Source organism: Emydura macquarii, unplaced genomic scaffold (assembly GCF_026122565.2).
Source record: "Emydura macquarii macquarii isolate MOO-44397 ecotype Brisbane River unplaced genomic scaffold, CSIRO-AGI_Emac_v2 contig_499, whole genome shotgun sequence".
NCBI classification, from domain to species: Eukaryota; Metazoa; Chordata; order Testudines; family Chelidae; genus Emydura; species Emydura macquarii.
The window spans coordinates 14,457,571-14,483,119 of record NW_027130636.1 but is presented as its reverse complement, the minus strand read 5'-3'; the positions used below and the strand labels follow the sequence as shown (position 1 = coordinate 14,483,119).

General features: G+C 42.1%; 1 protein-coding gene across 1 annotated transcript in view; it reads right to left on the bottom strand.

Moving 5' to 3' along the window:
• SGPP2 (sphingosine-1-phosphate phosphatase 2) overlaps positions 1-20,967 on the bottom strand; it is a 70,610-nt gene extending 49,643 nt beyond the window's left edge. The window contains exon 1 of the mRNA XM_067538965.1: positions 20,629-20,967. Coding sequence (XP_067395066.1) covers positions 20,629-20,871 — 243 coding nt within the window. The 5' untranslated portion in view covers positions 20,872-20,967. The remainder of the gene's footprint in view (positions 1-20,628) is intronic.
• Between the last annotated feature and the right edge of the window lie 4,582 nt (positions 20,968-25,549).

The following is a 25,549-nucleotide window of genomic DNA, read 5'->3' as shown; positions in this document are numbered from 1 at the left end:
GAGAGTTTGGTCAGCAATGTTACTGGCAACATGTGGTAAGGGACTTCACCCTGAACCAAGTCTAGTTTAAGTTTAGAAAGAGTTTTATCTTTATTTTCCTTGTAACCATTTCTGACTTTAATATCTCATTACTTATACTCATTTAAAATCTCTCTCTGTAAGTAAATCAACTTCTTTTAGTCTGTCATTAAAACTAATCCAGTATTGTGACTTGTTCAGGTCACTTAATTTAAAGTAGTACGTTGTTGTACATTGATCCTCTTAAAGGGGTAACAGAGTTAATATAACTGGACTGTCCTGGAGAGGGATGGACAGTGCAAAGCACGTTTTTTGGGGGAAATTTGGGACTGGGAGTGTGCCAAGGTCACCCTGCAAGTAGTAATCAAGACTGCTGGAAGCCAGAGTGTGGTTGGTGTTTGCTGACAGGCTGCTAGGGTCAGAGCTTCTGGAACAGGCTGTGGCTGTACATAGACACTCAGGGTGCAACCTGCATGAAGTTTGTGAGGAATCCAGGTTGGGAGCTACAGTAGCAAAGTATTGGGATGCACCCCAGGTTGCAGGGCAAGTGATGACTCAGCCCCTCACTGGTCTGGATTGCACCCTGGAATGTCATGCAGCCTTAATTCTTTCAGTAATTGCATGAAGATGATAGTAGCAAGACACCAAAAGGAGCCACATCCATTCACCTAGCTTATGAAAAGGTCATTTATTTAAATTCACTTTAGATAGACAAAAGACATAAAAGAGGAAGTCAGTTTTCTTGAAACACCAATGTGATGGGCTTATTCCCCCACATATTAATATTATAGATCATATATTAGTAACAGACATCTCTATAAGTAAATTTAGCAGTACTGCAGCACTAAATGAATTAAGGCAGAATCATGCTAAATATCTTGAGACTAGAACACACCATGGACTTATTAGCAACTATAGTGCTATCATTATACCGTATTTGGAAATACTTAGGCTTATCCCAAGAGAATGCTCACTCCTTAATGTGCTAATTCTCCAATTAAGCAACAGTCTTTTTGATATGTTAGGAATTGTGTGCCCAAGTGTCTGAAATAGAAAATGAGCAGCATACACCCATGGTCAATTATTCTATTCTTAAGAAATCATATAAAGACTGTTGTAATTATAAGTTATTATTTAAAAATAGAACTGGCCAAAATATGGAAAGTTTTGTGAAAAATGTTGGTTTTATTGACTTTTCAGAATTTGATCTGGACCCTTCTGGGAGGTCTGGGGATTTTCTTGTATTATTATTTCCTCCTCCCCAATATCGTCTTTTCTTCTTTCTTCCTCTTGTCCCTTCCCCCTCATCCACTTTCAAAAACTAAATTAATTTCCCAATATCAGTAATTCAAATAGCCTCAAAGCATGGGCACCATACACAAACAAAATCTGCTTCAGGTATTTATTACATCATTTGATCTCTACCTAACATGCTTTAAGATAGAGTAGCATAGGGCTTGGGAACTTGTTATTCTGGAGGTTTATTCATGTATGGATTATTTGTTACCTTCCTTTATTTAGATAACATTTTAAGAAAAAAGTTCTTGCTTGAAACTGCTACTTTGGAATCCTTGAAGATTCATGAGGACTATTCAGCTGGCTCATACTGACCTGATCCAACATTAATTGATGCCACTAGCACATTTTTCACAGTGTGGTGTGATAGTTCTGGCATCCACATCTATTTGCTTCCTAGGGAAATGATAGCTTATAGTAGTATTTCTCAATTAAATTTCCCTGCGGAACTCTTTAGGCTCTGCGGGGAAACTACACTCATACTCGATACCCTCCGCCGAAAAATACGGGACATCTTCCCTTTTACGGCGGCGCGGAGAACAGCTGCTCTCGGCGGCGCAATGCCACTTTCTTGCGGAACCCTAACAGTGTTCCCGCAGAACCCCAGGGTTCTGCGGAACACCAATTGAGAAACACTGGCTTACAGTAACATGATCTGTTATAAGATTACATAGTAGAATTGAACAAGTTTCAAGCTTTATCAGCAATGTATCACTTTATTAATACTTTATCAGCACTTCTCTGGTGGCCCCAGCAGTTTCAGCATAGAATAACCTTTTTCAAAAAAACTGTTTCTAACCCTTATGGTTATGAAATACTCTGAGCACGGGAGGCCCATAAGAAAAATTAGATCGGTCCCTTTAAGAGGTGGAACCTTCTCACATTCATTTCCATAGGATGGTAACCCTGAACACTTTATAGTGACATTTACTATTTCTTAGACAATCATTTCAGAATAAAGCTGGGATCATGGCAGGAGCTTTGGTAGAGTACAGTCCCCTTTTTACTCCCACTTTAACCGTGGCATGGGATTTCTGTGGAAGTTAATCACATTTTAAGACAACTGAAGCTGTTGAATCACTACTTTATGCAGAAAGTTATTGAAATTAATTTGTGTGAACATGTCATTCTCTCATGTTCAGTTTATCCATCCAAAGAATAGCTCATTTAAATAATTTGTGAGTCTCTTGAGATTGTCTAAAATTGTTTGTATTTAACCTACTGAAGTGATTTGATATCTTTAATGTTCTATGAGGTATGTTTAATAATTTAGCCTGCTCAGCTCAGAGAGGGAGACGCATCCAGCTAAGTTACAACACCATGTGCAAGAGCATAGTGGAAATGGGAATTTTTGGAAATGGTTTGTGTGTAAACCACAGGACATTTACATACACAGAAGACATTTAGTTCCATCTGGTGACCACCATAAATAGCTTGAAAAATATCAACTCCAAAAACAAAATTCCACTTTCATAAGATTCAGTGTTTTCTGAATATGAAGCTGGTTAAGTTAACCACATTCTTAGAGTATTTAGATAGAAACCAGTTAACCACTTGTGTCCTTCCTAATTCACTAGCAGGTAGGAGTGGGGAAGATGTACATCTATTTCTGGGTGTAATGCAACACCAGATATGCTGATGTTCCAGTGGAACATCTACCTTTCAGTATAATGTTACTAAATTCTTCTGTTGCCCAGAAACTGTGGCAGAAGCCTGCAGTGAAAGGATAAGTGGCAAAACAAATTCCAGCAGAGCCCTACTCAAACCATTATTATAGGCTATCAGGACACACTCACATGCAAATGGGAAAATATATCAGTAGTCCATAATTACAGATCAAATATTCTTTATCCCTGTTAGTTTATATTTTCTCCCTAACTGAAAGGATTATGGATGAAATGAAGGCAGTTATAATTTTATTATAATGACAATTTTATCATTTCCCTACTCAAAATAAAAAGTCTTCTTTCCTGGGGGCAAAAAATGTCTATCTGTGACTGTAACCCAGCTGAAATGTATTATAGATCTAGTTTATTAAGGTGTGTCATGATTTGGAGAATTTGTCCATGTACAACATGAATTCCAATTGGGGATTCTGAACTCTGCCTATATATCTTTACTCAAAATGGAGTCTGTAGACTGATAGTGAGCTTGTCTACCATCTCTCATCTTTTAATCTCTATGGTGGACTGACATTCCAAGGAGTAGTGATACAGGACTAACGATGGAGGGTTGCTAAATGTTGATGATCCTCTATTCACAAAGAAGCCTCCTTGGACAAAAAGTTGGCTATCACCGAGAAAAACCAGTCTGCTAAGGTGAGCTGGTAATGAAGCAACAAATCACCTGATGGGGACTGATCATCTGAAAAAGCTGATCAGCAGGTCACCTGACAAAGGGGACTGGCAGTTATAAGAGAAAGCGGTCTCTTAGTAGCCATTTTAGAAAGAGAGGGAGAAGAGACCAGAAGCAGAAAGCTGGCTACAGGAATGAGAGGAGATTACATGTTCCAAAGGAGAAGCTACATGCAGGAGGGATGAATGAGATAAAAGATGTTGGATTCTTTTAAAGACTCCTGAGATGAGCCCAAAGAATGGTCAAGGGTGGTGAGGAAACTGAGACAAATGCATACAGATGTTTTATCTAGATCAGTATATTTATTGTGTTAACTGTGGTAGGGCCTTTACAAAATCTGTGTGTTATATGCTTCAACTATCACATATCGCTGGAAAGGTAACTGGTAAACCCAAAATGTTGGATCTCTAGGAAAGGGTATACTTATGCTCCTGGGGAGTCTGGGGAATCCTAGTCCCAGAGCTTAGGGAGTAGAACTGTGGGGTCTCAGCTCTCTCTGAAGGGAGTACTAGACAGAGGATCTGTCCCCTGAGTGGGTGCCTAGCAACCCCAAGCAACAGGCAGTTCTTGGACTCTGCTCAGTCTCAAGAATCCTAAAAGTGCATGGGTCCTCAAACATAGCAGTCTGGTGAGTGTCCATGAGGCAAAGATTTACCGAGGATGTCAGAAGATGTAATGTAGCTGCTCACCTAAAATACTTCTAATCCAGGTGTTAGGGTTATGGGTAATTATGTATGAGCAGGGGAAAAAATAGAGTTTGATTTCCAGGTGAGTTTGCGTTAACAGTAAGAAATAAATATTTTTCTTCTAAATTGAGCAATTCTGATTCAGAATCATTGATGCCTGTGTGAAGCAGATTCCTCCACTAAGCTGAAAAGGCGTTGCATTCCTTGAGACGAAAATTCAGTCAGCACAAATGAAGTGCACATAACCATCATTCATGGTTAACCACATGGTTCAGAAAAAATCAGGGTTGTGCTGTAGGCTCTCACACACTTACACCGCATGGTCTGGCCAGCCTGCTAAAGCTGTGAACTCTACTGGAACATACTTCGGTTTGGATCTAGATGTGCCCAAGATGTTAAAGCATCATTTTATTTGTAACAATTTAAAAGTTCTTTTCAAATTAAAAATTCAACTGTTATCAGAATGTTTAGGACTTAAAAGCCAGTCATTTTAAGACAAATGTAAAAAGTCAATTCCTCCTTTGCTCACCAGCCAATGCTGAAGTTCTGTGTGCAAATGATATCTTAGGGTGGGGAGGAGAAACACTGAATAGTGAACTGAATGCAGCTCCCAGTGCTGTTGTATGCAATTGACTTAAATTTTTTAGATCACATAAAGCGTTCCATTTACTATACTTGCTGTGAGATGTTTGAAATCCTGGAAACATATTTGATAGAAGTATAATTTAAATGACCTAGCTGGGGTCTGCTGAGTACTTTGTATGATTAAAATTTAGGATGTCCGGTCTGAAGGTCAACAACATTGAAGGACAACTTATTCTTTACACTGAAGCCTTAGGGAGACATTGCTAGGAATTTGCATAAAGGATTTTCAGATGCTTAGTTAGCATTTGTTACATGACTTCATCCTTTGACTAGCGATAACATTAACTGTAATAATTTTGAACCTACCTTATAGCAAGCCCTTGCTTTGGGCTTCCTACAAGAGGACTGTGGCCATTTATCAATTTAATCATTTTATACAGAAATGTAGAGACAAATCAGTTTCATCCTCTCCCCTACAATATGAGATTCGAGTCACTGTGATGTCCATGAAAGTGTAATGAAGTGACATTGGGTAGGCCACCTGCAGCTGGGATCAAACCCCAGACCTCTGGATCTAAGGAGACTCTATTGCTAGAGCTACGAAAGTCAGGACTTTCAGCTCAAAAGCATAAATCACAATGTAGATTACAGAAGCATTTGCTGTTTAGGGTATTGAAACCAAATATCTAATGCCAAGAAAGATGCTAGACAGCTGAAAGGCTTACTATATGTGGAGCTAGTATCATAACTTATAATTATGTTTGCCTAACAGTTCCCATTATAAGACCCCACTGCAGTTGTTTATAAATTTGCCAGACTTTAACCATTCAGGCTGAAGTTTCCCATGCTGGGTGTCTGCCTTTGGCTGAATGTTTTTTGGTATTTTTCTGCTAAAATGGTTTATCTGTTTCAGAGAATGAGACTAGGGGGAAGTGTTATCCTGGGTTAAATTCTTACACAACATTTCTTTGGACAGGGTCAAGAACCTCCATGCATTGAAGCAAGAACTGAAAAGGTGTTGAGGAGAATATGTCAGGGATGTATCTTTTCACGTCCCATGAAAATTTGCCTAAATTTGGCCAAGTTATAAGCTCTTGAAAGAACTCAGTTCTCACATGGTCAGTAGAGGCTTGTTAGAGTTCAGCAACTAATTTTTTAAAAAGATTCCATATGCATTGGGCATGTTTCAATCCCAAAAAGTGTGGATTGAGCAAAATTTCCCTGAAATTGCTCTTTCTAGTTGCACAGGGTGCTACGGTACCATAGGAGGAGACTCTCTCTCCTGCACTCTGTGCTTCCCAGTGAAAGTGGGGAGAAGGACATGGGAGAGGGTAAAGAGGAGGGAGACAAGAAGTGAGAGGGTGGCTAGGAGGAGACTGGAAAAGGGAAAAACAGAAGCAGAAAGGACTAACCATTAGAGCACACTCACTACCAAAACCCAGAATTTAGCCCAAGGTCTTGAGTCTCTACATTCCCCTGCTGTGTCAGCAGATAACTGTAAAACCCCCTGGGAGTGTGTGTTAGGGCTGACCAGAAAACAAAAATGCAGTTTTGTGAAGAACTGAGGTTTCAACACTTTTCATTTCAATGAAAAATTAAACTAGACTGGTTTGTCTAAACTGAAACTTTTCACATAAATAATCTGTTTCAACAGGAAGGCTTCCCAGGTCCAGGATGGCATGCCTGGTCACACAGACACAGACCACCCAGCACAGCCAATAGCCCAGTGGTCAGGGCATTCACCTGGGTGCAAGTCTCTGCTGTGTATCGGTGGTTCTCTCCCCCTTTCTCAAAATTCGAGCCAACTGAAGCCTTCCTGACAAGAGTTTTGTCAAAATAGAAATGTCTAAAAAATTTGTTTTGACAAATGAGTATTTTCCAATGAAAAAGTTGAAAAATTCCCAACAAGCTTTCGTGCATGTATCTCTTCCCCCTTAGTGCTGCATCTACCCCGCAGTCAGCCTACTACTGCTCCCAATTACTATGTTAGCACAAGAGGCAGAGGTTGGTACTGTGGATGTAAAGATCCAAACAGCTGTTGACCCAGGTTCGTATTCCAGGCAATGGAATTCCTATTTTAGTATTTTTAAAAATAGGACATTAATTAAATAAACCCCACATTAAAATATTAAGATTGCAAAGAGAGGCACTCAAGATAGGAAATGCCAGAATTAAAGCTTCCTGTTCAACCTTAATTTGGTTCTCTCTCTTTCATTAGGAAAGAGTGAAGCTGAATGCAGGTTAAATTGAATAAGTGGAATTTTATTAAACCTTGTGGGCTATTCTGATCATGATGGTGTTACTTTCAGCCTAACTCCCTGCATTCCCTGTTCCACGGGTGTCCCCTCAATAACGATCCCTTCAAGGAACATGGGCCCTCTGATTCTAGTTCCACTAATGAGTCATCTTCCCTAGTCTAGACATTTTAATACAAACATTAAAACAAATAATTGATGCCCAGACCCCACCTCTCCCCCCTTACATGTCCCTTTGGCCAGAGGCTGCTAGCACAAGCTGAGTTGAAGTCTAGTCTTTACCACTGACGCAGCTGGTTAAAGTATTTGAGATGGTATGGTTTTTTGTCTCCCACTCTTGCAAACTCTCTCTGTGGAGTCTCTTCCCTCTCTGTGGAGTTGGTCTCCAGATGATTCCCTGTGTCTCTGCTCTGTAATGATCAATGTAGCTTTCTCTGGATGTTGTCTGCTGGTTTGTGAAGGAACAGGAGACACTTACTTGTCCCTCTTGCACAGTTACCTCATGAGACCTGGGTGCCACTGCACCCCTCATGACTCCTTTGGTTCACTCCTCCTAGTGTTTTTTCAATAGCTGGATCCTCACAGAAAGGAGCTCCTGTCTGCATAGCCAGTAGGTCATTGGCTGACCTGTTGTACTTTAGTGCTTGCCTCCTCTGATTGTTCTCTATCTCCTCTCCATCCTTCTGATTGCAACAGGCCGCCTCATTCGTAGCAGGGTTTTGGGCCTTTGTCCCATCACTGCCAGCACTGGGCTGTTTTGGCACTCCTGTGAAGGGATATTCCTATGTGCCAAAGATGCTCACAAGAGATCTGAATCCGAAGAAACAGCCTTGTGTAACACTCTTAGTTGTTTTCACTGCTGATTTCACCTTGCCATTACTCTGTGAATATGCTGGGGAGGAGGTGTGGTGGCCAAACTCCTATTTTCATGCAAATTCCTTGAATTATTTCAAGGCAAATTGGGGTCTATTGTGGGTTAATACTGTGTCCAGAATGCTCTCTCTTTCCGTGGGTCTTCAGTTTCCAAAACGTAGACCTTCTTCTTGTATCAGGCAGGTCATCAACTTCCCAACATTTTGAATAGTCGTCCACCACAATCAAGTACTGCTTTTCGCTGAAGGTAAATAAGTCCACTCTCACCTTTTCCCATGATCAGGTGGGCAGCTCATGTGGTAAGTCTTTCTGCTGGTGGTTATCACACAACTAGCAGGTGTCACGTCCTTCTATCCAGGAGTGGAGCTGTGTACTCATTCCTGGCCTATAAACACACACTTGAGCCCACATAAGACAATGGCCAGGAGTGAGGCTTGTATTTTTTTTTGTATTATCTCCTTATATAATGCGTCAGAGACAACAGCTCTCTGTCCTCAAAATATGATTCCATCCTGCATGCTCTGCTCATCTTTACTTTGAAAATATGGTTCTGTTCCTGCTGGTGTGTGGCTGTTGTCTGCTGGCCACACAGTATCACTGTCTTGACTGCCTATAGTTGGATGTCCCTTTCCATAACCTCTTTTACTTACATCAGCTTTGCTGTTGAAACTGGGCAATAATGCAGCATGTTAATGGATTCTGTGTCCTGATCTCCTTCCCACAACTCACGGATGCTGAGTATATGTGCTTTGCTCAGGGTGTCGACCAACACCAGTAATCGTCTTGGACAATATCTGATCTTCACCTGGCAGCTCATGTGCTGCAATCTCTTTGGAGCACTAAGAAGGGGCTTTGCCATGATTGTCTCCAGGGGTTTGTGGTCTGATTGTACTATTACTGGGTGTATTAATGGAATCACTCCTCTCTGAATACCATAGTACCGCTGTTCAATCTCTGACAGGGCTTTGTTGGCATAAGTGACCAGCTGCTCCTGCAGAAGACCTACACCAGTTCTTTCTCCAATGCATCATGGAGTGTTAGTGGCTTTCCTGGCAGGCAATACTTCAGGACAGGGGCATTCATTATTTGTCAAATGCTGGTGGTTGGGGACCTGCCCAGTCCCCATTAACATCCTACCTTGTGAGCTGATGTATGGGTTCCGCTACTGCAGCCAGGTGTTGACCAAACTTGGACAGAAAATTTATCATTCCAGTGAAGTGCTGTACCTCTTTCACCGACACCGGAAATGGCATATCTCTGACTGCCTTTGTCTTGTAGGGATCTCCTTTCAGTCCCTCTGCTGTAAGTACATGTCCAATGTATGTCACCTCACACTGAACTGCATTTTTTCTGGATTGAGATTTGTTTTTGTCCTTGCATTGCAGTACAAAAGCTTGTCGTTTTGTGTCATGGTCTTGTTCTACTTCTGTATCATAGATCCCTTTGATTACAAGAGGGATATCGTATACAATTCTTTTCGTCACAGACAGTCCTTTCAGCACTTGAGTGAGTCTTTTCTGAAACACTTCTCATGCTGGGCTTATGCACATCAGCATGCCCAGCCATCTGTAGCAACCAAATGTTGTTGCAAAGATAGTCAACATGCTGGACTCTTTATCCACACTTGTATGCCCATTCCTTCACTTCACAGGACATAAAAATTCTGGCAAGATGCCATCACTTGTGGGCAGTGGATAACAGTATCTTTTTGAAGTCCATTCAATGACTTTGGATCTAGACAGATATGTAACTTACCTGATGGCTTCTTTACTACCATCATGTTACTTACCTAAGCTGTGCTCCCCTCTATAGGTACTACAATACTTCAGCTTTGCAGACTTTCGCAATCCTTGTGTAATAGATTACTGGTATGCCAGTGGAATTTTATTCTGTAGTAAGCATACAGATTCCACTCTAGGGGCTATATCCAGTCACAGGTTTCCTTCAAGGCAACCATCACCTTTGAAAACATCTCCACATGAATTTAAAATTATCTCTGTTGTCCATGGGACTCCCCTTTTTGCTTCTTGCACTTGCTTCTAACACTGCACCCTGATCAGATTCATGGCTTGTATGACTATTCCCCAAGAAGTATTTATGGTGCTTACCATCCACCACCACAAACTTAAGTAGACAGTCTTATTTTTCAGGTTAGTTACTATTTTCCTACCAGCTACATTATGCTCCCCTTGTACATTATTAGACTGTGACTGTCTTTTCGTGTGTGTGTATTCCAATTTACCCCAAGGAATCAAATTGCACGAGGCTGTTCTATCCACCTGAAATTGCACAGGGTGTTTCCCTATTAACATTGCTTCATACAGAGATGTTAGTATTGTCCCTTGTTGCTTTCCTGTCCCAACAATCTGAACCTGATATGCTGTTGGACTTGAGTCATGATGTCATAATACTGACTGATGTACGAGAGCACGGTGACACGAGTCTAACTGAAACTCTACTCTTGCACACGGTGCTTAAATGGTTCAGCTGGCCACATTGGTTCACTTGGCAATGCTGTCCTGGTGGGGCACTTATTTACTTGCTCATCTGACTCCCAAAGTAAATGCATCTCACAATGGTTATGGAACCCTGGCCACCTGCTTTCCTTTGCTGTTGTCTCACTGCATGTACTTCTGGGGGCGGGAGGGTTGTGCCTCCCAGGGCTTTCATCCTCTCTCGAGGCTTCTGCTACATGCCTATTGTCTAACCATCTGTCTAAAGTGAGATTACCTTCCTGGAGTAGCTGCTTTCATCAGGTGGTGATAAGTGCTGCAGACTATTCAGTCCAAAATTAGGGAGTCTAAGTCCCCAAAATTGTATTTAGCAGTCACTGTGCATAAGAGTCTATCCCTTTGGATTGGTGTCTAGTGAAAAACTTGTCATTCTACAGTTTTGTTCTGCTTTGGGAAGCAACAGATTCCCAGGGCTCCTAGAACTGAGGCTTGAGACAGTGATGAGCCCCAGAGTGGTACAGACCTCTCTGCCTTGTTCCCCAGTACAGCAATGTAACAGTTTTACTTTCCTGCTGTTGTCATCTTCCAGAATGGCCAGGTCTACAGCTTTAACCCCTCAACTAGGGTCTATCACTGGGCTAAGGTTTGTGTTTGCAAAATCCAGGGCTCTAGAAGACTTTAGATCAAGTTCCATGGCTCATGCTGACAGCTACTGCACTTCAGAGAACTAAGAGTTCAGACAGTATGACCATGTTTCATTCAGAGTGAAGCTGAATACAGGTTCAAATGAACAAGGGAACTTTATTAAACCCTGTTCTGTCCAGGTGGCTGAGTTGCTTCAGCCTAACTCTTCCATTCCCCACATCATTTCTACTTTTCAGTATGTAATATTTTCTATGCTTAATCAGTTCTAAGATTTTCCTTCATTTCTGGTCCCAACAAAAAAAAAAGTTTTGTGCCACAAAACTCAGGCCTTCAATAATACTCAGCAGAGTTCATTTAGCAGGATCAACGGACAATTTTCTAACATAAAAACCAGATTTGGAGAAGTCTATAATCATACCAACTGTCTCTTCTACCAGGTCATGTGTCAGGCCAAGGACACAGCCTGTGCAACTAGGAATATTTCTCTCCCTCTCACCCACTCCCCCCCAGTCACCTCTTCCCTGAAACTGCAGTGTGAAAACAAATCTATTCAATATTTTAGGGTTTTTTTTATTACTGATTAAGAAAGCGGCATCCCTCAGCCTCCTAGGAGGTATCCGATGTGGTGTTCAGGGTCACAAAATTTGAACAACCTTGTTAGACTGTAGGAAATACCATAGCAAAGCGGGGGCTTTCCACATTCTTAAGCATCTGTCTAGCCAGTTGGTGCTTGTTTTGGAAGGAATAAGAGAATGGAAAGGAGTTGGATGGTTTCTTTGCTCCTAAGTTGCCTTGTTACTTCCTTATTACAGAAAAAACTATTCCTCCCTATTTTCATTAGAGAGGAAAAACAGGTTTGTCCCATAGTCTGAGGTGAACCTAGGATCCTACATGTGAAATGTTTTAGTAAGTTGTGTTTTCCTCATTCCTCAACATACCATTTCTATTAGAAGAGCCAAAACATCTGAGGAATGGAAAAAAATCCTGCTTTAAGAAAAAATTAGATGGTGAAAATTTAAGACATTGGGAGAGAGATTATAGAATTAGACTCAAATCCCCATCCTCCTGATTTCAAGATATGGCCATTAGAAGAAACTTTTTTAACTCAGTTGTGCTCCAGACATCAACTATTATTTATATTTGACAACTAAAATTAAAAGGTCACCAGCAGCATATTTGGACAGGAAAAGTTCTTGCTTTAGACCAGTGGTTCTCAATCTGTTCTCTAGCAAGACTCCCCCTCCACTCTTCAATTCCCCTCATCTCACCACCTCTTTGGTTTTTATTTTGGCAGGGATTTAGGGGGAAGTTCACGGGCATGTTGTGGAGAACTGTAAGGCTACAAGTTACCTCAGGAGAGCCTGAGGAGGAATACATATGCTCACTTTTTCTGATATGTCCAGGTGTTTGCTATTTCTGAGTTTGCTGGCTTTTTATGGAAGACACAGGGCAAGTGTGTAAGAGGATCATCATTCACTGGTAGTAAAACCAACATGGAAGGCAAAGGTTTTGGTGGTGTTTATTTTAAAAAATATAGAAAGTTTTCTCAACCTAATGTTTGGCTTGAGGCGTAAACTATAAGTTTGAAATTTCACTATGAAAGTTTGTCATTTGCTACCACCTGTGATGTATATTTATCATGTGGCTCAATTAATACTGTTTCTTTGCCTATTAGACAAGGTTTCTATTTTCATGGCAATTTGAAATTGAGTGGCACATGGCAGAAGGATTTCAGAGAACTGGCAAAGCAAAATTTGATAGTCACACAGTTCCACTTTCCTCCAGTGCAGTGCAACCCATTTTGTAAGTTCATAGATGGGGCGAGGGAAATATTGGTTTCCTTTGCTGCTAGATTTTAAAAAGTCAATATTTTTCTAAGCCTGGGCTAAGTAAAACTTTAGCATGACTTAAGATAATCATGGTCACAGGTAGACAAAGCCATGTTATAACCAGCTTAGTGGACACTGCTGTAATTGTAACTGTGACAGTAGCATTGATGTGCCTTAATTTCCTCTGCCCTGGGAGAGTGATGATAGTTGCAGACAGCAAGTCCTCATTTCACTCCTTAGTTGCTACTGTACACCAGGCCAAACTCATTCAAAAAGTTACAGGAAGTGTCCTTGAATGCCGGGAGAGCAGTAGTTAGCATCCATTGTCAGGCTTGAGTCAGCTTCCCACTATAAAGAGACCGTAATGATCTATCAACACTGAAGAGAAGCCATTGGAACCACAAATTCAGGCAACTGCAAGGTGGCTACACTCCACATACATGAGTGCTCCTAACTACACAGTTCTGCCAATGTCAGGAGTGCTTTCTTGATCAGGCCTTAACAATACACCAGTTCACGATACATCAGCATGCTGCCAGGCTCGAGGAAAACTGGTATTGTAGTTGCATGGTTGTAACTGATCCTTCCAGCTCTCTCTCACAATGCTTAGAGCTTAGAACGTTGTACCCTCTTCTCTATACAGCATCTCCTTTCCCCTTTTAAACAGGACTAATCCTAACCAAGGAGGAACTTTGTCATTACTGAACAGTGCTTATTGGAAACAGACCACTGAATACAATACAAATGTTTAATATATATTTTAATACAATATAATTGAACTGGTGAAAGCCATGGTACTGTCTTCTCCTGTAAAATGAAAGATGACATTGATTAGACTCCTTTTACATATTACACAGCAGAGGGCAGGGAAGGAGAGAACAATGTAATTTGATATTGCAGCATTAAAACTTATCTTAATGCAAATCAGGCTTGGTAGACTTCAGGGAACTGACTTTGCAGCAATTTACACATCCCAAACAGCTTTGAGAAAAAACAGAAGGAACATAGCTGACCTCCAGTGAGACAAACAATAAAATGGTCACTAAACAATGACCTACAGAGAGTTTCTCCAGATAAACTAAACTATTTTTAAACCAGCGCAAAACCCCATGTGTAACTTTTATTTAGATTTAAAACTGGGCTTCGATTTAGCTTGTGTAGATAGGTTTAAATATGCAAGCTACACAGAACCATTTTAACAGGTTTCCACATGGATGTTGCACCAGTTTAAGCTAAATTGTTCTAAAAAGATTTTAATTAAGCATGGTGCAACTTGTGCATGTGTAAACAAAACCTATGCAAAGCTATCTCCCACCCCTAAGAAATCCTAGAGCTCACACTTACCAGCAGGTGAAACTCCAGCACTCAGTAATCCTTTCCCAAAGCTCAGATGAGCAGTAAGTGTCTTGCAGGGACCATCACCACATATGGCAGGAAGAAAAAAGTAACTTGCTGGGCCAGAGGACTTTTCCAGGAAGACCCTTTTTCCTCTAGACCCATCCTATATAATCCACTTCTGTGAATCTCTGGAGTATGGGGGTAGAATGACATATGAGAAACCATTAGCTCAGCTGCAAGGCAGTAAACGTAAGTATAAAAGCTTAAGACATTCAGTAAAATTACACAAATCAAGCAATTTACCTCCTCCAGTAGTGATGCCTGCAGTAATAGTTGCTAGGATTCCAGAACTACAGATGTGGTTTTAGAATGAAGACAATTACCTTGAAGGACAGGAGAGAAGATGGGGCTAAAACAGTGGCCCTGGTGGATTATGATGAGCCCATCCATGATTTAGGTTTAAGATCACCAAACACTGGTAACAAATGTATGTGGACCAGCCATGAAGTCAGACAGAGGATAGCAACCTATGGCTGTTCCCAACTAACGAATTTAGTCTTTTAGCTTAAGTCCCAGAGGTCTGTGCTTTGGAACTAGAAGTCCTGAGTTCAGTGCCCACTGTGTAACAACCCCTGGAAGGGTTGTCAGACATTCCCCTTGATGAATCTTGGATGAAATTCAAGACTTCAATCCCCATTTTCAAATTCTCTATAGGACTGGCCCAAGTTACCTGAGGGACCTCCTCATTCTGCATGATTAAGACTTCCTATAATAGCTGCCTTCCACAGAAACAATGGAACTCCTAACCTTGAGGTGAGAGCAAAAATTGGATACATACCAGAGGGACGAGTTTCCTAAGCAGACACAGTGGGTTGACAATAGCTAAGAAAGGAAAGGATGAACAGACAGCTTGGGCCCCTGATTTTTAGTAGTGCTGATATGCAGGTGCTCAGCAGCCCCTCTGAAAAAAAATCAGACCCAAAGTCTTTCCAACAGCACACTCAAATCTGAGGCTAGTTTTGAAAAATGTGGCCTAAATTACAGTAGCAGTATCTCTTTGCCTTTCTGGCTGAAAATATCTTAGTTCTAGTTCTCTTAATGAGGCTTATGGGTTTATTTTATAGTCAAGGTCTCTTTGTACCATCTGCTGGTCCTTTCTTTCTCAGCTACTGTCAAACCAATCCTGAATGACCAAGTAAAATAAATTAAACAGAAGGTGCAGCTTTACCAATAGTGGTAATATTTTTATCTAATAAGAAACCTCCATTTTTTAATTTCAGAAGCTGGTGCAGAATCTCCATTCTGCTGCACTGGAGTGCCACAGAATTGAGGGGTCTTGTTTCAGAGTTTAGGTCAAATTTAAAGTACACAGAGCATTGGCAATAACAATGGTTCCAATAACAAAAGCTACATGGGTGTATTGCTTGCTGGCACTATAATAATAAGTACACCACCCAGCTAGGGGAGTTTTCTTTTGCACTTGTTTTGCTGATAGAGCTAGAAAAAGTGCCAAGTTTGAGACCTGAAAGCCCAACATGAAATTAGACCCTTATATAGCAAAGCATCTATGTCTGAATTTTAAAAGGGTAAGGAAGTATATAGGGGCAGGACAGAAGCTAAAAATCTATTGTTAAAAAAAAAAAAATCAAAGCATTTCAGATTCCAAAACACAATCCAGCCATCCTTACATTAAGCAATATCTTAGTCCGCAGGTAGTCAGTCATTGATTACTGCATTTATGTGACTGAAATACATCTAGAATTAACAGATGGGCAATTCCTGCCAGCCCATTCTAGTTATGGACAGACTTCTAATTATCAGGCCATATTCAGGCCAACTTACAGGACCCCTACCAAGAGTACATCTTTATCAAAGATCAGCATTATACATTCACTTAAAAAAAATACAGGCAGCTACCAGTATGGAAACATTACACCAGTCAGGATTCCTTTAGACAATTTGTATCTACAGAGTAAATATAGATATCCTTCCATAGCTCAATGACACCCTTGAACATTTGTTGAAATGTTAAGACATCAAAGTTAAGAAAACATTCACTCAAACCATTTATTTGGGGACATTTATGTTCCTCACAGATCTGTAAATTATTGTTATGATAACTTTAAAAACTTTAGGAAGATTTTATTTGAGCTTATCAGCTATAGAAGAAAATCATCCAGAAATCAGGACACCCAGGGTAAGCAAGGGGAATCTTGTTTTAAAAATGTACTTGTAGTTTTTGTCTAGAGCTTCCATTTGATTTGGAATCCGAACACTTCTTGTCCCATGTTACTTACAGAGGATTGTCTAATGTCTGTGTGTTCAACTCCCAGGGACTTTAGAAAGACTCATAACTAAACTCACTAAAAGGAAAAAATGTCAGAAATGAATCCCCAATTAGTCTGTTATGCTAAAATCACAAAGAAGTGCAGTAAATCAGGAAGTATTAAAGGTTGTTGGTTTAAAGACTAGGAAGTGTATAATCATCTCTATTTCTAAGGCTTCTCAGCTCCTCTTCCAAAGAGCACTTTAATCTTTAGGTATTTATCCTCACAACTTTACTGTGAGGCTAGGAAGTACTATTCACCCCATTTTACAGATGGTACAAAAAAAAAGAGATGTGCCCAAAGTCACACAAAGACTGTAGCAAAGCAGGAAACTGAACACTAGTCTTCTGAATTTTAGGATAGCACCTAACCACTATGTTATCCTTCCTCTGCCTTTGTTTGCAGAATCTGAAACAATAAGTCAGAGGTGTGAACTGACCCATTCATTTCAGTGCCTACTAACTCAGAAAACCAGTTGTAACAATGTTGACAAAGTATTAACTATTTCTCTGTATTAACTATTTTTGGACAGGAGGATCCTTTTATGAAGCTCTGCATAATTTACTGTGACTGTAGATCATTTTGGCACTACAAATTAGCAGACTCAGAAGAATACCATGAGTGAGTCTTCCTGATCCTCTAATCAAGAAGGATCTGATGACCTCCAAAGGGGAGCTGAGCTCAGGAAGCTTCTAGGAAGAAAAGCCACGCAGGGAGAAACAACAGAGCCCGTGTATATAGAACCCAAGTAAATGGAGCTAAGCCCAAAGAACTAAGAGCATACATGAGCATACTTGGAACACTTGCACAATTTGATGTGGGTGAGCTTATTTTGTGATCTGAGTTTGAATTACCACTACCTCTCCTTCTGTACACACCCCAATCCCAGCCCTTTCCTGGATGATTTGTAATCAATCCAATTTGGTGCAATGGGAGATAAGCAAGTACACGCACACTGCACCATGCCCTTCCTGCATTTTTGTGTATGTGATAATACAAATTTATAAGATTAAATATGAGCACTGTAAATGGCAATAGCCTGCTCGGTCAAGACCAGATAAAGGAAGGAAAAGTGAGGGATGCCACTACCTGTATACAGCCATAATGGCAATAGTCAGAGCAGATTAAGGTAGACCAACCACAATTGGGGGTTAGCAGCATTGGGGTAGCTACACTAATGGAAACCTAGTATACATGAGTTATATCAGTCTTGCTCAGTGACCTTAGGATGTTCTTGCTGGTTGCAATCTAGAATGGAGTCTAGAAGTGACAGGGGTATCAACATCTCTCAGTGATAATAAAAATAGTTGGAGGGAGAGAATAGTCTTCTTAAAAATGTAGAGGTAACTCAGACATCACTCAAGACACTTATTTTTAATTTAGAATTGGAATAAGAATTTATGAATAATTTCTTGAATTAGTATCCCAGGTTATTGCTGTGCACCTCGTTGACCCAGGCTCTATTTTTAACTAAGATATCTTCACTCTGATTTTCCCTTAAAAATTCTCCTCTATAATTCATCATCTATCCCCACTCCAGCTCTTTAGTTTCCTTCCTGACTATCACTACTAGGGATTGTATACACACAAATTTGCACCAGTTTAATTAAGCCAATGTAATTATGATGGTGCAAATCCCTGTGCTGATATGCTTTCAACCAATTTTAAAATTGGTATCAATTTAGGTGGCTCATGAATTTACAGGAACAAGCAAAACAGATATAAACCAGATGTAGACTGATGTGTGAGTACACAAAGTTGCTTGATTTAGCTAAATGTTTAAAAATCATCCCTTCAGTTAAACTGGTGCAACACTGTGTTTAGATCAAGCCTTTATTCACTTCTTATTCTGTTCTTTCCTCCGCACCACCCCCAGATGCTTAACAATTATCATCTCTCTCCAATTGTGGCTTTGACCTGTTATACAGCCTTTGAGTTATGGGGTCACATCCCCAGCCATGTAAGTTTGTGTCACTCCATTAACTTCAATGAAGTTATGCCAGTTCACACCAGCAGAGGATCTGGACCATGTTATCTAACTCCTAGACAGAAACCAGCTATATTTATCTCCTTCCCAAATGCCAGTTTTTTCTCTACAATATCCCCAATGCTTTTCTTTCTCGTGCACCCTTCCCTCTTCTGACATTCTCTTATAAACGGACAATCTTGGTCATGCTCCTTAGATCATATTTTTCCATGTGTTTAAAAAAAACAGAGAAAATGAAAATCAGAAAAGTTTTATAAATGCGGCATCCTTAGGTGATTTGAAGTTTGATTCCTCAATAACCCCCTCATTTCTGATCTAAGCATGGAAACTGTCACCATCTTAATTTCAGCAAACATTCATGCCACTTCTGAGGAAGTTCTTTTACATCTTAATACATCCTTCTACTTTTCCATATTTGAGCATTCCTCAAGAGGATACCTCACCATAACCAAATGCCACAAGTCTTTATTTGTTCATACATGTTATCAGCCAGTGCCCCATCTGTTTTGCAGTCTATACACAGACTGCACTGGTCTCATTTTCTAGTTTCAGCTGTATACAAAAGTCACTGCTGTCTTTGATCAGTTTGTCTTACTATAACATTAGCCCCGTCCATGGCAACAAACAGCATAGATGCAAGAAAGCAAATAATGGTATCAAAGCTAAACACTAGGCAGGAATCAAATGAGAATCTGACCAGACAATTTCAGATGTGAAATTCATTTATTCATGCTTGTTTTTGAAAGTCACTAGCATAAACAGACCTAGCAAACAGAAATTCTAAGAGAGTGTATTTTGGTTTAGAAAGTAGTTAGTAACAATTATACAATGTTTACTATGTACATGTGGTTGCATAGCTAGTGACTTTACAAGGGTCAAGAAATGATACTGTACACCTAGTACCTAATAGACTAAGTCAGTGAAAAACAATAAAAAGCAAAGTTCAGTTGTTATACAAAGGACCAAATCCTGCAGGCCTCAGCCAAGCATAACTCCCATTGAATTCATTGCAGCTGTGCCTAGGTAAAGGCTGCAGGGTCTTCCGAAGGGTGTCTGTACCTGGAAATTAAGAATCTTCCCAGGTGACTCTCTTTGATTTATGCATGCATGAACAGATGTGATTTATCTCAAATCTTTTCCCATCCACTTGCAAATGTGCCTCCTGTTTCTCCAGGTAAGTGTATAGGAAGGGTACAAAAGTTCTGATTTTTTTTTTAAACAGTAACAATGGCAATCTTAATTCCTGATCCAATAACTGGAGCCACAGGAGCAGCCCATATGCCCACCCAGAGCCCCTCTGATTTCAAAACGGAGGGGGGGGGGCTGCCAGAGTGAATCTGACTGCAGGATTTAAAGGGATTGCACCCTTTTTTCAATCAACGTGTGTAAAATAGAACTGGTCCGATAAGGGGAAAATAACCAGAATCTCTTTAATTTTTCACTTGAAATTTCGTTTTCTGACTTTCCGACTAGCTCTTGTGTTAAGTGACGCTCCCTCCCACCCTCCCATACAGTCCGGGTCCCTCGGTTCCTCTTTCCAAAGTTCCCAGTCAAGCGTCACCCTTGTAAATCATGATGAATTTCCGCAGCCAGGTATCGGAGAGTAAAGCATCCTCTAACAGCACCAGGTTATTAGGGAACTCCCCTAGGGGTGCACACTCACTCACCCCTCCCACCACACACACACACACACACACACAGCACGGCTGAGTCAGAGGAGAGGAGGAAAGCCTAGGACAAGATCATTGAAACACCCACACTTACTATGGGAAGAGGAATGAGGCGGCCAGGGCGGGGGGGAAGGGAGGATGGAAACCCCCTATTTCTCCCCAAGCCACTGATGTACCAGCAAAAGGGGGAATAATGGCCCCCCGCCGCCATTTACCCATTAAGCGGGGGCAGAGCTGGGATGAGAACGATGCCGCCATCCCCGGGCTGCGGGGCAGGGGCCGTGCGGGGCGCGGGGGCTGGGTTGGGTTACCTGCGGCTGGGGGCTGCTCTTCACACCGTTGCTGTGGCCGTGCTTGCTGGGGTCAGCCGGCAGCCGCTGCCTGGCGGGGCTGCCCCCGCTGCAGGTGTCCCGGGCCGGGGGCTGGGCCGCGCCGTCCACGGTCCGCGCCAGCCCAGCGCCGGCTCCTTCCTCCACAACGGGAAAGAGCCCGCAGCCGCGCTGGAAGCGGGCGACCAGCTGGGAGCCGCGGAGGCTGCGGAGCACTCGGGCCATACTCCAGGGAGGCGAGCGCCCGAACCGTCTGCGCGCTCCGGGAGCCCCGGCACAGGCAGCGCCCCAGGCCGGCGGCCGCGGGCAACAGAACAGGTGCAGCCGCCAGCCGCGGCCCGAGCTCCGCCCCGCCGCGCCCCGCCCCGCCCCGCGCGGCTAGGCCTCCCCCGCCCCACCTACACGGCTGCTTGCGGTGTGCCAGCGCCGCCTGGCTCCGCGGGTGCCCGCGTCCCCCCAGCCACGGGCGGGTGCGCCCCTCGGAATCCCCCTGCTCCCGCCACGGGTGGGTTCGCCCCTCAGAACCCCAGTAATTCCCTTCGTGCACAGGTGTGTGCGCCCCTGACTCCCAGCGCCTCTCCTCCCACACACGGCTCTCTCCGCCCCACGGCCTCCCTTCCTGCGCCCTTGCCCTTCTCTCACTTCCATCCCTGCTGATCTTCACTCCTCACCTCTCCCCCACCCAGGTGAGACACCCCCAACTCCCCTCCCCCCCCTTCATGTCAGAGCAAGACAATCTTGGCTTTTCAAACCATTTCCCCTTTAGACCACTGGTGTCTCAGTGTTACCTTGGGTTTATTAGAGCTGCTCTCCAGCTAGAAGCTAGTCTCCTGAAGGTGCTGTGAGATCTCCCAGAGGGCAAAGTGGAGATACAGCTAGTATCAATGTTGCAGAGGGGCAGTGAAGCCTTGGAATCTCTCCACCTGCCTGAGAGACCTAATGTTGAGGCTGACAAGGGAGGGAGATAGGCTGCCTCCCCCCAGAGGTGTGAGCCTGTGAAGACAAAGATAAATAGTTGCCCATAGCCACTCTCTGAATCTGAGGATTTGGGGAGTGGTTATGGGCAACTGTGCCAAAACTGAATCTTCTGTTCTGGTTGATTCATCCTTCAGCCTTGATGATCAAATAGCATCAATAGTGGGGGAAGGGGGGGGGGAGCCTTCTTCTGTCTGTAACTTGCTAGAAAATCTACCCTTTCTTACTGGATGAGGACCTGGCCATCACAATCCATGCTTTTGGTATGTCCAGACTAGATTATTGACACTCGCTCTGTCTGTGACTGAACCAGGATACAATGCAGAGGCTGCAACTTGTATGGGATGTAGTGTCTGCATTATCGGTGGTACAAGCTGCTGTGAGCACATCACCCCTGTGCTCTTATTCCTTTCAAGCGCCCAGACTATTTCCATTGCCCAGCAAAAGTTTTGGCCCTGATCTTCAAAGCAAAGGTTGAGGACTGAGATACACCTGTGTCCATACTTCTAATCATAACCTGCCAAGACAGCTGTGCTCCTCTGGGACTGTGCAGTTTACAAAGCTCTAGCTTGTTAGCTGGAGATAAAATATTTTTGTTCAAGGGAGTTTGGCGGTAGATCAAGTTTCTAGAGGGGATTGGACTAATCTAGACCCTGACCACTTTCAGAGCACTCTCAAAAGCTTCATTGTTGACAAAGCATTTCCACCATGACATGTCACATACAGGACCCAAGCAGAGCCTCCTTATCTAGGGAAGAAAGAAGCACGTGAACTGCTTTGCATTTCACTAAGGAATTTACCTGAAATGTACTTAGTGATGGGAAAAGAAAAGTTAGAGGAAAGATCTAGATAGATAGCTCTCTGTGTGAGAGAGCCCCATGCCACACTTTGGCCCAGTGTTTAGTCAACCCCAGTGTGTCTGCCTCACAAAGATATAGCCATACTCCACCCCTCAGCAATCCTAGCACCTCCCCACCACCAGCATTCACCCTTCTCTGTATATGTGTATGCACCACATTCCAGCCTCAGCATATCCTCCCTCAAACAGGTGTATGCACCCTCCCCACTGCTCTGCACCAGTATAACATCACCATCGTCACACCTAGGTCTGCCTATTCCCCTTACAAGCCAAAGGAAATTTTGAGGAGAGGTGAGGCCTAAGCAAATCACCTAAAGTGGCAATTAGGCACCTAAATCCTTTTGTGGATATTTGTGGCCTTGGTCAAATAATTTAGGCATACATTTTCAAAAAGGGTCACTATTTTGGGTCCCCAAAACTGAGACATCTAGGGTCTGACATTGAGAGGTGCTGATCCACCACAACTGTGGTTGAAGTCACTTTTCCAGTAGAACTGCATTTTAAATAGTTTGTGTGTACCCATCTCATCTGCTCTCATGATTAAAGAGTTCAGCTTGTTTGTCGGCATGATTTCTCCTTGCAAGACAGGATGGAGTTTCTCTTGCTTCATGCAGAACTGGTTCACCAAGCATTAGGGTTCAGGACATCCATTCAGGCTGTATTATCTGTAAAAGCAGGTGTTATGCAAATTATTTTTATGAAATGAGCTTTGAGGCTGCATAATACTTCAGATGCTTTCATAAATACTTGGGAAAACTTTTGCTCTGCCTTTGTGCTCTCTAGGACTCAGGAAACCTGCAAGGGATGGAATATTTAACAAAAGAAATACGTGCATATTGCTCAAATCCAGCTATAGGGCCAAATTCATCCCTGGAATGATTGCCATAAATTTGCACCAGAGATGAACTTGCCTCATATGTTCTTTATGGCTGCTTCTTTGTATTACAAGAAATATCTCCCAGCACACTCCATTCCCATTTTATCCATCAGTATGAAAAAGTATGTGAAAAGTTGTAACCATATTGGTTTCAAAGGGTGGGTTCTCAGCCACAATAAAGTGAATGGAAGTTTTGCCATTGACTTCAGTGAGGCCAGAATATCACACACAGCCTTCAGTGGAAAGTAGGAAAAAGTGCAATGACAGAAAGATGACAAAATAGTTTTCAGTGTGAAAGCATGAGGTTGGTGGGACAGTTCTGGACAGATTTTTTTTTAATATATCTATCTGATCTGCCTATGTAGATACTTATATTGTCCCTAGCATCATAATATGTGAATGCCTCCCAATTATTTTCAAATAGAAATAATAATCCTGAAATTCTTACCCAATTTTTGTTCAGTACTTATTTGATAAACTGCCCACTGAAATCAATGAGAGGTTTGCCAGAAGACAGACAGTAAGATTTGACCCATTAAATTAAGGATGAGTGAATTAGCTCATATAAGAATTGCCCCCAAACTTGCATCCCACCCTTGAACCTAACCTGGAGGGCTAAAAAATATTGGATGAATATTTATTTACTTAAAAATATATATTATTTATCATGCACTTTTAGTTTTAACTAAAATACTGCAAGAAAGACTATTGTTACAGTATTTCCAGCTAGAAGGAACCCATGGATTGCTGGATGTTTGTGCTTGTGGGAATTCCAGCTTTATTTTGTATTTGTTTAGACGTTTTTCTTTCTTCTCTGGATGGTTGTGTTTGGCTAAGTAGCAGTAGGACGAATTAGGCAGCCTGAAAAGTGGTTACATAATGCCAGTGCAAACAAATATATCTTCAAGAAATATAACTGGAGAACTGACAAAAATTAATAAAGAAAAATTGGAAAATACATTTTTGGGGAAACTACAGAAAGCACTGGCTGTTGAAGATCCTGGCAGGCACTGGGAAAACAAACCAAAGATTCACTAAGGAAAATGTCTTTTTTTGTTTTGGGGTGGGGAGGGGCTGCATTTATTTCCTTTCTACCTTTTCAGCATAAACTTTATTCAGTGTCTTTGTTTGCCCACTCCTCACTACAGTTCTCCAAGAAAGTTCGCATCAAACCTCTGGAAATTTCATGATCAAGTTTACTACTGGTGTAAGTAAATGAAAATCTACCCTCCTCAGGTGCACCTACTTTTGCAAGCAGCGAATTTTGTCTATTTCATTTTTGACTGTTTTAAAACAAGACATCACCCATCCTCTTTCCCTTGGGTGCCGGCTATAGTATAAAATAGAAGTATAGCTAACTGCAACAATAATTTTACACCTAAATGCAACTGTAAGTGTAAAATTGTGCTTGCAGTGGCCTAAGGCTGTAAAGGAAGACTAGCAACTAAAATCAGGCCTAAGATTTAGATTGGGAGTAGGGGAATTTTCAAAAACTCTGTTAAAAGTGATGTTTCCATTACTTTAGAATTATAATGGATTCAACGTTTTGTTGCTAGTCATTATTTTCACTCGATTGTTTGTGACCCACACAAACATTTCATGCATGCTGAAGAATTCATGGGCCTGTGGTGCTCAGCAGGAGCACCTCTGGTAGTGGACTACAAAGAGGAGAGGTGCTGATGAGGTTCAACAAAGATAAGTGCAGAGTCCTCCACTTAGGAAGGAAGAATCCCATGCACAGCTATAGACTGGGGACCAACGAACTGGGCAGCAGCTCTGCAGAAAGGGACCTGGGGGTAACGGTGGATAAAAAGCTGGATATGAGTCAGCAGTGTGCCCTGGTTGTCAAGAAGGCTAATGGCATATTGGGTTGCATTAGGAGGGGCATTGCCAGCAGGTCACAGGAAGTGATTATTCCCCTCTATTCGGCATTGGTGAGGCCGCATTTAGAATATTGTGTCCAGTTTTGGGCTCCCCGCTACAAAAAGGATGTGAACAAGTTGGAGAGAGTCCAGCGGAGGGCAACAAAAATGATTAGGGGGCTGGAGCACAGGACTTATGAGGAGAGGCTGAGGGAACTGGGCTTGTTTAGTCTGCAAAAGAGAAGAGTGAGGGGGGATTTGATAGCGGCCTTTAACTACCTGAAAGGGGGTTCCAGGGAGGATGGGGCTAGGCTGTTCTCGGTGGTGGCA